Below are 12626 nucleotides of genomic sequence, written 5' to 3'. Positions count from 1 at the left end.
GCCCAGATTCTCGCTCAACCTCAATCCAACGCGTTGCATCCGGGATCCCCGCCAGTCATGGGGTCCGCAGACTCAGATCACCCCCTTACCAACCGGGTCGAGCCCAAGCAGGTGCTCTTCTTGTAAGCTATCCCAAGCCAAGCAGAATCTATGAGCCGATGACACATGCTAACTCTCACAGTGACATTGACAATTGCCTTTACCCCAAGAGTGCGTCGCCGCCTTCCTCACCCCCTGAACCCCAACCCTTACTAACAATTCCAGGCGCTCGCGTCCATGACTTAATGAAAGATTTAATTGACCGTTACTTCCACGAGCACCTCTCCCTCCCCTGGGAAGAAGCAGTCCGCCTACACCGCGAGTACTACCAATCCTACGGGCTCGCCATTGAAGGCCTTGTCCGACACCACCAGATCGACCCGCTGGAATATAACGCCAAGGTAGACGACGCACTTCCGCTCGACGGGGTGATCAAACCACGGGACGAGCTCAAAAAGCTGCTTAGGGATATCGACAGGAGCAAAGTGAAGTTGTGGCTGCTGACGAATGCGTATGTCAATCATGCGAAGAGAGTCGTAAGACTGCTGGAGGTAGAGGAATTTTTTGATGGGGTGACGTACTGCGATTATAGCCAGGTACCGTTAGTGTGTAAGCCGCAGAGGGGAATGTATGAGAAGGCGATGCGGGAAGCGGGCGTGGAGAGGTTTGAGGATTGTTACTTTGTCGGTGAGTACCTCTTTTCTTTTTGAATATGGTTGATTATGTTGCTGATGGCGTTAGATGACTCCTATCTCAACTGCCAAAAAGCAGAGGAGATTGGGTGGAACGTTGCCCATCTAGTGGAAGACGGGGTCAAGGTGCCGGATACACCGGCCTGTAAGTACCAGATCCGGCATCTGGATGACCTGCGGACGGTGTTTCCGCAGTTCTTTAAGCCTGAGAGTATTGCGGCAAACTGAGGAGAGGGTTGATTAGATACGGATACAGGATAGACATGTTCACGGGATGGACTTATACAGCTCGTAATGAAGGATATCAATTAGATCTTAACTCCTGATTAATCCTTGCCCATCAAACGCCGTTTATGCTCGTTCCCAGTCCCAATCCCAACGCATTACCGTTCCGAAGATTACCTTCTCCTGGTGGATCTGTGATGATGAACCAACCTGTGAGGCCATATCTCTCCTAAACCAGACGACATCCATTTTAACAACAACCGCACCCAGCCTTAGGGGATCCCCAAACCTTCTCAACGTATCATGCCAAGGCTAAGGCCTCTCCAACCCCCTCAAAAGCGCATCCAACTTCCCCAACACCTCATCCCTCTCCTTCAGCGCTTCTTGCCTCTGCGCCTCCGCCGTTACCAAATCATCCTCCAACTCCCTTAACAACTGTATCTGCTCCCTCTCACTATTATCCAGCCCCGGCAACGTCGAAATCAAATACTCAATCTGCTGCTCTTTCACAATGATATCCCTTGCGAGCTGCAGCTGGCCGGCTTTGTATTCTTCTGGGGATTTGGTGTCGACTGCGGGGGGTGGGGTGTTAGCAGGCAGAAGCACCAGAAGGAACGTCGCTACTGCGTACCCTCTTTTGGCTGGTCGGCTTTGAGATCGGGGATCTTGTCGTTTGGTCCGAAGGTTTTGAGGTCGTGGTGGCGCTCGACCCAGAAGAAAGCAGAGAGGAACATTTCCAGGAGCTGGGGACTGGGTGTTAGCGGACAGGAAAAAGAAGGGCAATTGGGGGGGGGCTGATTGGAAACTTACCTCGTCCATAGCCTCCTGGAGCTGCGTGAGTCTGTCCCCCATCTTTGCGGACTTAAAAAGGAACGTTAGGGGAATGGTTGGTGCGATGGGGGGTGATTGTAGATCTTGAAGCTTGTGATATTGCGTATGCGATCGCGACCAGATGGTGCCGGTAAAGGGTAAGACGTCACGACCTGGTTGGTGACACTGTATAGAGACTGTGCGATAAGATAAAAGTTTTGGAATGTGCCAAGAAATTCGCTGAATTGATTGCAGACGATGCCGTCAAGGTTCGCATTTTTGACAACTCTCCGTCCAACAGTTTTTCAATTGACTAGGATCCTGCTCGGTTTTCTTTCGCTCGATTTTTTTTGTTAATTATAGACAATGCAATATGAGATCAAGTTTATTTCCTAGTCTCCTAAGAGCGCACACAGCATCAACACTTTTGCGAAGATCTTTCTCTGCTGCTGCCACTCGCCTAGTAGCAGATTTCTCTTTTCCAGAAGATGAACATCCCGACGAGGCATTGCAACCTCCGAAACCTCCAGAATCTCAAGAGCCGACCTCCTCAACCTCACTCGACCCCTCCCCTCCTCAACTACAAACCACTGAACCTTCACAATCCCCGCCAAAGCCTCAATCGCGTGTCGACCAGCCCCTAATCTACCCCTCCCCCCCCTCCGCCCCCAACCACCACGACCTCCCCACCTTTCTAGAATACGCCTCGCGCACAAACCTCGACCCCGAAACCTCCGTCTACGTCGGCACTCTCTTTGAATACACGACCTGCGCGGCCCTCGCCCGGTACGGCTTCTCCCTCCGGCGCGTAGGCGGCGTTTCCGACGGGGGCGTCGACCTCCTCGGCACTTTCAGTCCACCAGGCGTGCGCAAACACGCCAGCGTGCCCAATCTGAAGGTCATAGCGCAGTGTAAGGCTGTTAGGAAGCCAGGGCCGCATTTAGTCAGGGAGTTAGAAGGCGCGTTCGCGTCTGCGCCCGTAGGGTGGAGGGGGTCTAGTGGGGTGTTGGGGTTGTTGGTTACGGGGAGGCCGGCGACGAGGGGGATAAGGGAGGCGTTGGGGAGGAGTTCCTGGCCGATGGCATTTGTGATGTGTACGAAGGAGGGAAGGGTGTTGCAGATGTTGTGGAACCGGAGGGCTGAAGAAGAAGGGTTGGAGGGGCTTGGGGTAACGACAAGGTATTATAGGGAGGAGGGGGGGCAGGAAGGGAAGGAGGTTGTGTTGACTTGGAGGGGGAGGAATTTGCCGTTGGCGGAACTGGGGGAAGGGAAGAGTTGAGGAGACTGGGAGAGGTCATAGAGCGTTTTAGACGATATCAGGGGCTCACGTTCAGGAGGATAGGTAAGCCACTGGGCTGGCGAGATGAAGTGGTAGACTGACGGATGCCAGGCTCGTAACCTGTCTTGGGCCCACTGCCTGGACTCGTAGCCATTGGTCTGCTTATCATGCGACTGTTCGAACACGCCGGCCGCTAAGGCCAAGAATATGTTTGATTCGGGCTGTTTCTCTGAGAAGAGCAGCCCGGGATTCTACCAACCAAGCATTCATATGATATCCAGATATCCGGCCAAAATAGAGATCGAGATGCCCGAAACATACCTCCATGATACCCAAAAATCCCCGTATACAAAATTCTTGAACTGCAAAACTTAATCATCCCCCCAAATAGCCTTTCTCGCATCCTCGATCTCCTTCTCCCGCTTGCGCTGTGCTTCCTTCTCAGCCTCCCTCCTCTTCTTCTCCGCCTCCATTAACGCCCGGTCGTACGCCCTCTGCTCCTCTGTCCTACGAGGTACCTTCATCCCCAGTGCACTGGCGATCATCCTTCTAGCGACAGCATCTGTCTTTTCGGGGCGTCTCCTCTCTCCAGATGAAGGCTTGGTTGAGTCAGAGGAGCAGGGGTCGATAGGAGGGAGGGTGAAGCCCCCTGGCCCGGTGCTGGGGCAGGTTAGGGGGAAGTTGCTGGCAGAGGGTTTCGTTGCGAAGGGGGAGAGGGGGGTTGGTGGCGGGGCGGAGGTGCCACTGCCTGAGGGTTTGGGAGTGTCGAGGTTTTCTGTGGCTGTGGTGGGGGGGTTTTCTTTTTCGGAGGAGGAGCCGTCGTCGCTGTCGACTTCGTCTTCCCAGCTGTCGGCGACGGGGCTGGTGGCTTTCTTGGGCTTCTTTGACTTTGAGGAGGATGTGTCGAGGGAGGTATTGATGGAGAGTTTGGAGAGGTTGGTTGAGAGTTCGTCTGGTTTGGGCGCCATGGTTGGTTATATTGGTTATATTGACGGTTGGCAATAGAGGGTGAGTTGTGAATATAATTATAGAATGATGATACTGGTACTAGTAGTACAGATGAAAGCGCTGCTAGCTCATGAATGTGTCGGTCGACGGGGGATGATGCAGCTATGGGATAAAGGTAAAATGTGGAAATATGGCAAAAGTCGGAAGCCGTAAGAAAATGCGTCTGGTTTATAATAGCTGGTAGCGACAGACGCAAACAAAGAGCCCAACATAACAACACGCGGCTTGATATAACTCGATATAACTCTGATGAAAGCACATGCAAGACACAACTCAACTGGACAGCCTGATTGCTCCCGAGACGACCTTATCTGAAGTGCGGGGGCGGGGCAGCTGTGGTCTCTCAGGGTTCGGGTTGTCAACTTATACAGTGTGGCGCATCGCGAGGATTACTGTTCGCACTTGTCGGTCCCGATGGCCTGACATCGCCACAGCAGACCCACGTCCACTTCGAGACAGCCAATTATTGTTGCGGCTGAAGCTCCCGTGGCTCAGGTGGACCCTATGAACCCCACTGTTACACGCTCGCGCGAGCGCCAAGATTTACGGGTTTGCGAGCAGCTTCTACGATTGCCGACAGCCGCAGCGAAGCTCTTAGGCAGGCACTTGATTATTCAGACATCATCGAATTGGTCCATGGATCCCCGTCCTTGTCCTGCTCCGTCCCCCAGAACGCCATTGATCTCTGACCATTTGACGCCGTTTGACTTCTCGACACCGCTGTGACCAGACCCTGGCTCCCCTCGCGCGCTGCTCTCGATTTTGCGCATTTTCCTGCTGCGAATTGTACATTATCTTTTTTTCTCAATACTTTTTTTTTTTGACTCAGCATAACCCCCCCCCTCCTCTCTCTCCCCTCACGAACCCACCGAGTCGAGCAGTCAGCCACGGTGACGAAGAGCTCTGCTTCGGATCCGTCTACGCAAATCTTCCCGTCCGTCTGACGTCAAACCGTCCAAGAAGCTCACCACACCACCACTCCCACACTTAACTCATACTTTTCCCTATCACAATGCTCCCCCGACAACGCGTCCTCCGGTTACCTTCCTCGACCACCTCTCCGCTTCTGCGCAGCACATCCTCGCGGGCCCTGGCCCTCCGTTCGTCTCTTCCCCTCTCAATACGGCAAAGACCTCACTCTCGGCACAATGGGGTCTCCCTCTCAAGCTCTCACGGCACTAGGCCCGCACCGTTGGCCAGCTTCTCCACATATCCCGCGCTAGGGAAGAAGAGCAGCAGCAATAACAACAGTTTCTTCGAGCCGGCAGAGCCGCTGTCGGAGGAGGAGAAGAAGGCAAACAAGCAGCATACTGAGGCCGAGGAGAAGGAGAAGGCTGTGACGACCAAGTCGAAGTCCTCTTCCTCGGAGGCTTCGAGTGGGAACAGCCAGGGCAAGCCGGAGCCCCCGGACAGTAGGGGAACTGCCGCTGGAGGAGCGGGCTCATCGGGGTCGGGTGGTGATGACGTCGGCTCTGGGGGCAGCAGCGGCGGCAGGCGAGGGCGCAGGGGCGAAAAGGCGCTCGTGAAGCCTGCCGTGCCGGAAATTTATCCTCAGGTGCTGGCTATACCGATTGCTAAGCGCCCGCTGTTCCCTGGATTTTACAAGGCAATTACTATTAAGGACCCGAACGTCGCCGCTGCTATTACGGAGATGTTCCGTCGAGGCCAACCCTATGTCGGTGCCTTCATGCTCAAGGACGAGAACGCCGACGATGATGTGATCCATAGCCTGGATGATGTCTACGACGTTGGTGTCTTCGCCCAGGTTACCAGCGCATTCCCCATGAACTCGCAGAACGGCGAGGGCACCGGTATTACTGCGATCTTGTACCCGCACCGCAGGATCAAGCTTACCTCGCTGATCGCGCCGAAGAGCGAGGAGGAAAAGCAGAAAGAGAAGGAGGCTGCCGCGGAGACGGTGCCCGAGGTTATTCCATCCAAGGAGTCCGAGGAAAAGGGTGATGTGGTCGCCAGCTTCGAGGAGAGCGCCGTTGAGACGCGCAAGCCTGAGCCTGTGCGCAAGGGTTACGAGGTGACTTCGTTCCTGAAAAAGTATCCCGTCAGCATTGCGAACGTCGAGAACCTCGTCGAGGAGCCGCACGACCCCAAGAGCCAGGTCATCCGCGCCGTGACGAACGAGATCGTCAATGTCTTCAAGGAGGTCGCCAGCATGAACAGCCTGTTCAGAGACCAGATCTCGACCTTCTCCATCAGCCAGTCCGCCGGCAACGTCATGTCAGAGCCTGCTAAGTTGGCCGACTTCGCCGCCGCCGTCTCGGCCGGAGAGCCCCAAGAGCTACAGGAGGTCTTGGAAGCTCTGAACGTCGAGGACCGCATGCACAAAGCGCTCCTGGTGCTCAAGAAGGAGCTAGCCAACGCCCAGCTGCAGGCCCGCATCACCAAGGACGTCGAGCAAAAGATCACCAAGCGCCAGCGCGAGTACTGGTTGATGGAGCAGATGAAGGGCATCCGCCGCGAGCTGGGAATCGAGTCGGACGGCAAGGACAAGCTGGTAGAGAAGTTCAAAGAAAAGGCAGATAGTCTGGCCATGCCCGAGGCTGTGAGGAAGGTCTTTGACGAAGAGCTAAACAAACTCGCTCATCTCGAGCCGGCCGCGTCCGAGTTCAACGTCACGCGGAATTACCTCGACTGGCTGACGCAGATCCCGTGGGGCATGCAGAGTGTGGAGAACTTTGACATCAAGAATGCGATGAAGGTGCTCGATGAAGATCATTACGGGCTGAAGGATGTCAAGGACCGGATTCTGGAGTTCATTGCCGTCGGCAAGCTGCGCGGGTCTGTGGAGGGCAAGATCCTTTGTTTCGTCGGTCCCCCGGGTGTCGGCAAGACTTCGATCGGCAAGTCTATCGCGCGCGCCCTCAACCGTCAATATTACCGCTTCAGCGTCGGCGGCCTTACCGACGTAGCCGAGATTAAGGGCCACCGCCGCACCTACGTTGGTGCCCTCCCCGGCCGCGTCATCCAGGCCCTCAAGAAGTGCCAGACCGAGAACCCGCTTATCTTGATTGACGAGATCGACAAGCTCGGCCGCGGCTGGCAGGGCGATCCGTCATCTGCCCTGCTCGAGCTACTTGATCCAGAACAGAACAGTTCGTTCTTGGATCACTATATGGATGTCCCCGTCGACTTGTCTAAAGTGCTTTTCGTCTGCACCGCCAACATGACGGATACCATCCCGCGCCCGCTGCTCGATCGCATGGAGGTAATCCGCCTGTCGGGGTACGTGTCGGACGAGAAGGTGGCCATCGCGGAGCGGTATCTGGCGCCGCAGGCGCAGGAGCTGGCTGGGTTAAAGGGTGTCGATGTGCAGTTGACCAAGGACGCGATTCAGGAGCTGATCAAGTCTTACTGCCGTGAGGCAGGTGTGCGCAATCTGAAGAAGCATATCGAGAAGATTTATCGGAAGAGCGCGCTGAAAATTGTGCAGGATTTGGGCGAGGAGGCGTTGCCTGAAGCGGAGGCACTGACCGAGGAGGGGAAGGAGGCTCAGGCTAAGGAAGAGACCGAGAAGCAGAAGCTTGTGGAGAAGGAGAAGGAGGAGAAGGACAGGAAGGCCAAAGACAAGAAGGACAAGTCTGCCAGCTCTGAGGCTACCACTGCTTCTGCCAAAGAAACGACCGCCAAGCCTCGCCAACCTCTCAAAGTTCCCGACACTGTCCACGTCACCATCTCCAAAGACAACCTCAAAGACTACGTCGGCCCCCCTGTCTTCACCTCCGACCGCCTCTACGACGTCACGCCCCCCGGCGTGACCATGGGCCTCGCCTGGACCCAGCTGGGCGGCGCAGCCATGTATGTCGAGGCCATCCTGCAAGCTTCTCTCAAACCGGGCTCGCGCCCTTCCTTCGAAATCACGGGCAACCTTAAGACCGTCATGAAAGAGTCCTCGACCATTGCCTACTCGTTTGCCAAGTCCTGGATGGCGCGCCAGTTCCCTGATAACCATTTCCTTGAGCGGGCCAAGATTCATGTGCATGTGCCGGAGGGTGCCGTGCAGAAAGATGGTCCGTCGGCGGGTATTACTATGGCCACGTCGTTGCTTTCGCTGGCGCTGGATACACCCGTTGATCCGACAGTCGCGATGACGGGTGAGCTGACGCTGACGGGCAAGGTGTTGAGGATTGGCGGGTTGAGGGAGAAGACTGTTGCGGCGAGACGGGCAGGTTGTAAGATGATTGTGTTCCCGCAGGATAATATGTCGGATTGGCTGGAGTTGCCGGAGGTGAGTTTCCCCCGTTTGCTCACTAACGTACTAGCAGCTATGGATACTGACTGTGCGTACAGAACATCAAGGAGGGCATCGAGGGACGCCCGGTCAGCTGGTACTCGGAGGTGTTTGACATCATCTTCCCGAACCTGGACCGCGAAAAGGCAAATAAGTGTGTGGCGTGCGAGCTGAAGAAGAAGCAGGAGGCGGAGGAGAAGGCCAAGAACGAGGCGAAGAAGAAGAAGGGGGAGAGCGAGGAGAAGGAGGAGAGTGACTGAGTCAGTCTGGACTCGGTCTTTCTTGTTGGGTGGTGGACTTTCCATCTTTAACGTGAGAAGGCTTTCTTCTCATTTACATAACAAAACTTGAGTCTCGTCTAGGCGAGACCAGGAGATGTTTAGACTAGGCGCGGGGATTGGTTGTACGACTAGTGCTGTGAGACTAAGAAAGGTATGTTTGGGATCTATTACACTGGTGGATGGACGGAAGGAATGTGGGATGGGGAGTTTGGGACGGGTTGGAAGAGCGCATTCATACATACACGCAAGCTATTACATACTACGGAAGTCATTCTCACCTCACTTTATTGTCTTGATCATCTTCACTCTACATAAGCAAGGTTTTAGGGGGTCGGAAAGAACAAGTAACAACAACAACAGCAGCAGCAGCAGCAAAAGATGGTTCCCAAGAAAATATGTGGTTACCGAAGCATGTATTTGTTGTCATATCGGTGGGAAGAAGAGTTGTATACTTGGAAACATGCACGAAAGAATGGGTGATAAAAGAGGCTTAGGGATCGGAGAGTGTAGGTCCGTCAGAGTCATGTTCATCTTTATAGACGGTTGGGGGTTGGCGGATGGACGGAAGGCTCTTGACCGGTAGCATTGCCGATATAGGACATACAACTAACTCACAGATAGGAAAAAAGTAGATATCCTCGTTGCCGAATTGTCTGTTGTGTGATTCGACCTGCCAAAGAGCCCTTCATCGGCCTGGACATAGTTTCAAGACAGCTCCTAACGTTGACTCCTGAATACGTAGAGACGGACGGACGGAGAGGTAAGAGACACACATGCCCAAAGTCGAGATCTTGAAGCAAACCCCCAGCCTGGAATCTCGGAATGAGCTGGATTGGCATCTTGAGTTTCGCAAATGCGGGCCTTCCTACAAGTTATATACTGTTTATATGAAACAGTTTGGTAGTTCCATCCCAAGATCAGCTGCGGCCTCATAAATTCCCCCTTTTTTCCGTAGTTTTTTGTATACTCTTCACGGCTGATTTTCATCCAAATGTGGAACCAAACTCTGCTCAAACACGATACCGATGTCATTCCAGAAATGGATAGGAAGATATTAGGTGAGGAGCTTTGTGTTCCACAGGCCGTCCGTGCAGTTGTTCATGGGAGAGCGCCTGGAGCTCTTGCTGCACGTAGTGGATGTACCTGAACTTGTCGAAAAGGCTTACAATTGGCCACTACCTCTCAAAATCAGGGCTAGGTAGTTCCATCCTTAGGGCTTGACATTCGCCAACCCAATGATATCGTGGCCACACAAAAGTCCAGTCGTCTGCCTCTTTATTACGCAGGGATGAGCTCCAAACATGATGAATAAGTCTTACACAGACCTTGCACGCAGGCACATGGTTCTGCTGCTCAACACTCAAATCTTTCCCTCACTCAAAGCGGTTGTATTATGTGTTTGTAAGATGTTGGCTCGGCAGTCAGAGCCTTGGCTTCAGCTTGTGGGCCGTTGGACACGACCCGGGAGACGTGTCAATGTAGTACCTTGCCTTTCCATCAAGGCTTATTGTGCATGTGTAATTTTGTTTCTGAGCAGAATACCAAAATGATATAGGTCTCCTAGCAGCATATGTAAGTAATCGGAGGAGGGACAAGTGAGATTTGTTGACTGATGTGCAGCATCAGTTATTGTGTATGTGTCGATTGCATGCGTGTTGGTCAGCAGTACGTCTATGGGATTAGGATCGTCCCGTTCCCTGTTTCTAGAGCTCTGACAAGCTTCAGATAGATGATAGAGAGATTAGAATAAGCTCGGGCATCAACAAGCCCTAGCAGTAGAGCTCTTCTAGACCAAGCAACGGGAAGAGTTAGATAAGAATGGTTGGTTGGCCGATTAACAAATCTGCAGGTAGTATCTAGCAATATGCTGCTGCCCCGATTAAGTATGTAGGGATATGCCCCAGTCCGCTTGCTTACCGGGCCAGAATAAGGCTTTGAGCAACTGAATCTGCATCTCGCCTGTATGGATCCGTAGGCAAGCAGGCATTGCCGCATTGGCTGCATCCGATGCCGATGCCGATGCCGATGCCGATGAAGGGTCAAGGCAGAACGGGAAGGGCGGGTATCGTAGGCGATGTACATCGGGATATAGTTTGGAAGAGTTGGTTCAAGTCATGTCAGGTGAGGATCATCAACATTATTGTCGAGATGTGCGGTGTTTGAGATCGGGGCGCCCGAGGGGGGAGGGGGGGGGGCTGCTGGAGACAAGTGATGAAGAACAACTCAGCGAGTATATAGATAGGTAAACGAGGTTGAGTGAGCCTTGAACCATGGGATAAATTTTCTATTTCCCTTTGCCTTCTGTCATCGGTACCGGCCTGACCGGTATTGGGCTGAGGCCTGGGTTAAGTACCGTTGGGCTGTTTGGCTCGGGCAGGAATCCCAAATCCAATCCGATCCAAGTAAAATGCGGCTCATTCCTGTCAGTCGGTTCTGTGGGTGGCCATAGCGCATCACGACCTGGTGAATTGTGATGGACTGGCGCCTGGCTTGCGCTCTCATGAGTCCATTCAAGCAGCTCAACCCCGCATATTTTTCACAGCCGAGCCAGGACCAGAAGCTTTCCTTCAGACCTTGATGCCATCGATGAGCGCCTTGCAAAAAAAAATTAAAAAAAAAGGCAAGAGTTTGCCCCAACCTCATCAGGTTCAGATCCTCCCTTATACGTACATTGTACATTGGACACCCAGACGAGACGCTCGAGCCAAAATATACCGCTGCCCTTTCGCTCGCTTCGAGGAAAATGGGAATAGATGGTGATGAGTTGTCAAGTCGTCAGCATGTCGGATGTTCCGCCGTCGTCGTTGCCCATGACCGGTGGGGTGGACGCCTGGAGCAGGAGCCCCGCCTGCCGCCGTGCGAGGTCCGCGATAGGATGGCTTATCTTTGTTACGGTGTAACGTAGCATGGTAAGTTACCTACTATAGTGTATGAAAGGTGTAAAGGGGATCACATTGGAGGATGGCAAGAAGAGGGTAGCAGGGAGGTGAACATGCATTAAAAAATGGCTCACTTGCCACCCACACACAAGATCTCGTGTTGTGCCGCGTCAGGCTGATGGAGAAGATGGCTGTGGTTGTGTCGAGGGAGTTTAATAGATGGAAACGGCATTCGATTCTCGAGAGTCAACCTCAGCGAACATGCGCCCGGGCTTCCATTTCACGAGTCCAGACTCCAATACCGTAACGTAACCGTACCATCCTTGCCAACCTCGTACCGTTGTGTGATGGTACCGTACCGTTACACTAACTACCCTGGTGTCCAGATCCGTCAGCCAACCCCACAGAACCTCGCGACAGCGAGCCCCGCACATTGCGCATTGGGACAACCACTGTCTGCTGCTGCGCACAAGGCTCATTTGTCTCATGGCTCCATGTTCCACGCCCATTCGATGCGGGTCTGCCTCGCTGCCTCACATTTGTGCATGCGACTTTCTGCACGCTCAGCTCAAAGCAGATGCAGCAGCATCATGCAGGAGATCATGATGGGAGGGTATCGCGCGCAAGCCGCCGCCCAAGACCCAAGACCCAGAGGAGATTCTCGGGCTGGGCCCCGGGTAACATACAGTAATCAGTAGTCAGCGCCAACTACCTAACGAACTGATCAATCGCCAATCACTCTGCTGTGGTTCTAAGCCTTGTTTTAGAGAGAGCAAGGCCAAAACCAACTCAAGCCCAATTCTAGTCAATCCAATCTTACAAGCCTACTTTCCTTTCATCCCTAACCTGACCTTCTCAGGTTCTTCCCGTGTTACGGTCTCACACTATCTTGGATCTTGACTCCTGTCTCTTATGCATCATTATTCACCCACGACATGAACAGACAGTGCCCGTGAATACCCCTCCTTTCCACTCTAACTCGAACAGTCTGAGGTCTGAGGGGGGAATGCCCGCATGACCACCACGCTGTGACCCCGACCCTGACCCCCGATTACCCCGACGGTCACTGAGTGTTACCCCCACGTCATCATCATCATCATCATCATCATCATCATCGTCAAAATCTGTCGGCTGGGCCGGACGCTTGGATTCACTGAGCCCGAGGTT

At 53.7% G+C, this 12626-nt stretch overlaps 5 protein-coding genes across 5 annotated transcripts; 3 read left to right on the top strand and 2 right to left on the bottom strand.

Annotated features, from left to right (window-relative positions):
- Positions 1-57: 57 nt before the first annotated feature.
- On the top strand, positions 58-959 carry CTHT_0029560 (phosphatase-like protein; the record flags this gene model as incomplete). The annotated part of the gene is made up of 5 exons (XM_006693348.1): positions 58-122; positions 182-210; positions 265-550; positions 632-726; positions 781-959. The coding sequence occupies 5 exons, from the start codon at positions 58-60 to the stop codon at positions 957-959; spliced, it is 654 nt and encodes a 217-aa protein (XP_006693411.1).
- Positions 960-1268: 309 nt separating this feature from the next.
- Positions 1269-1808, bottom strand: CTHT_0029550 (uncharacterized protein; the record flags this gene model as incomplete). The annotated part of the gene is made up of 3 exons (XM_006693347.1): positions 1269-1528; positions 1588-1699; positions 1767-1808. 3 exons carry the CDS (start codon positions 1806-1808, stop codon positions 1269-1271), a joined length of 414 nt encoding a protein of 137 aa, XP_006693410.1.
- Positions 1809-2139: 331 nt separating this feature from the next.
- On the top strand, positions 2140-3045 carry CTHT_0029540 (uncharacterized protein; the record flags this gene model as incomplete). The annotated part of the gene is made up of 1 exon (XM_006693346.1): positions 2140-3045. The coding sequence occupies one exon, from the start codon at positions 2140-2142 to the stop codon at positions 3043-3045; it is 906 nt and encodes a 301-aa protein (XP_006693409.1).
- Positions 3046-3416: 371 nt separating this feature from the next.
- CTHT_0029530 (uncharacterized protein) lies at positions 3417-4013 on the bottom strand (the record flags this gene model as incomplete). Its single annotated transcript, XM_006693345.1, has 1 exon — positions 3417-4013. One exon carries the CDS (start codon positions 4011-4013, stop codon positions 3417-3419), a length of 597 nt encoding a protein of 198 aa, XP_006693408.1.
- Positions 4014-5065: 1052 nt separating this feature from the next.
- CTHT_0029520 (lon protease-like protein) lies at positions 5066-8559 on the top strand (the record flags this gene model as incomplete). The annotated part of the gene is made up of 2 exons (XM_006693344.1): positions 5066-8296; positions 8359-8559. The coding sequence occupies 2 exons, from the start codon at positions 5066-5068 to the stop codon at positions 8557-8559; spliced, it is 3432 nt and encodes a 1143-aa protein (XP_006693407.1).
- Between the last annotated feature and the right edge of the window lie 4067 nt (positions 8560-12626).

Source organism: Thermochaetoides thermophila (genome assembly GCF_000221225.1).
Source record: "Thermochaetoides thermophila DSM 1495 unplaced genomic scaffold scf7180000011816, whole genome shotgun sequence".
NCBI classification, from domain to species: domain Eukaryota; kingdom Fungi; phylum Ascomycota; class Sordariomycetes; order Sordariales; family Chaetomiaceae; genus Thermochaetoides; species Thermochaetoides thermophila.
Note: the sequence above shows the minus strand (reverse complement) of the source record. Positions and strands in the feature narration are given on the sequence as shown.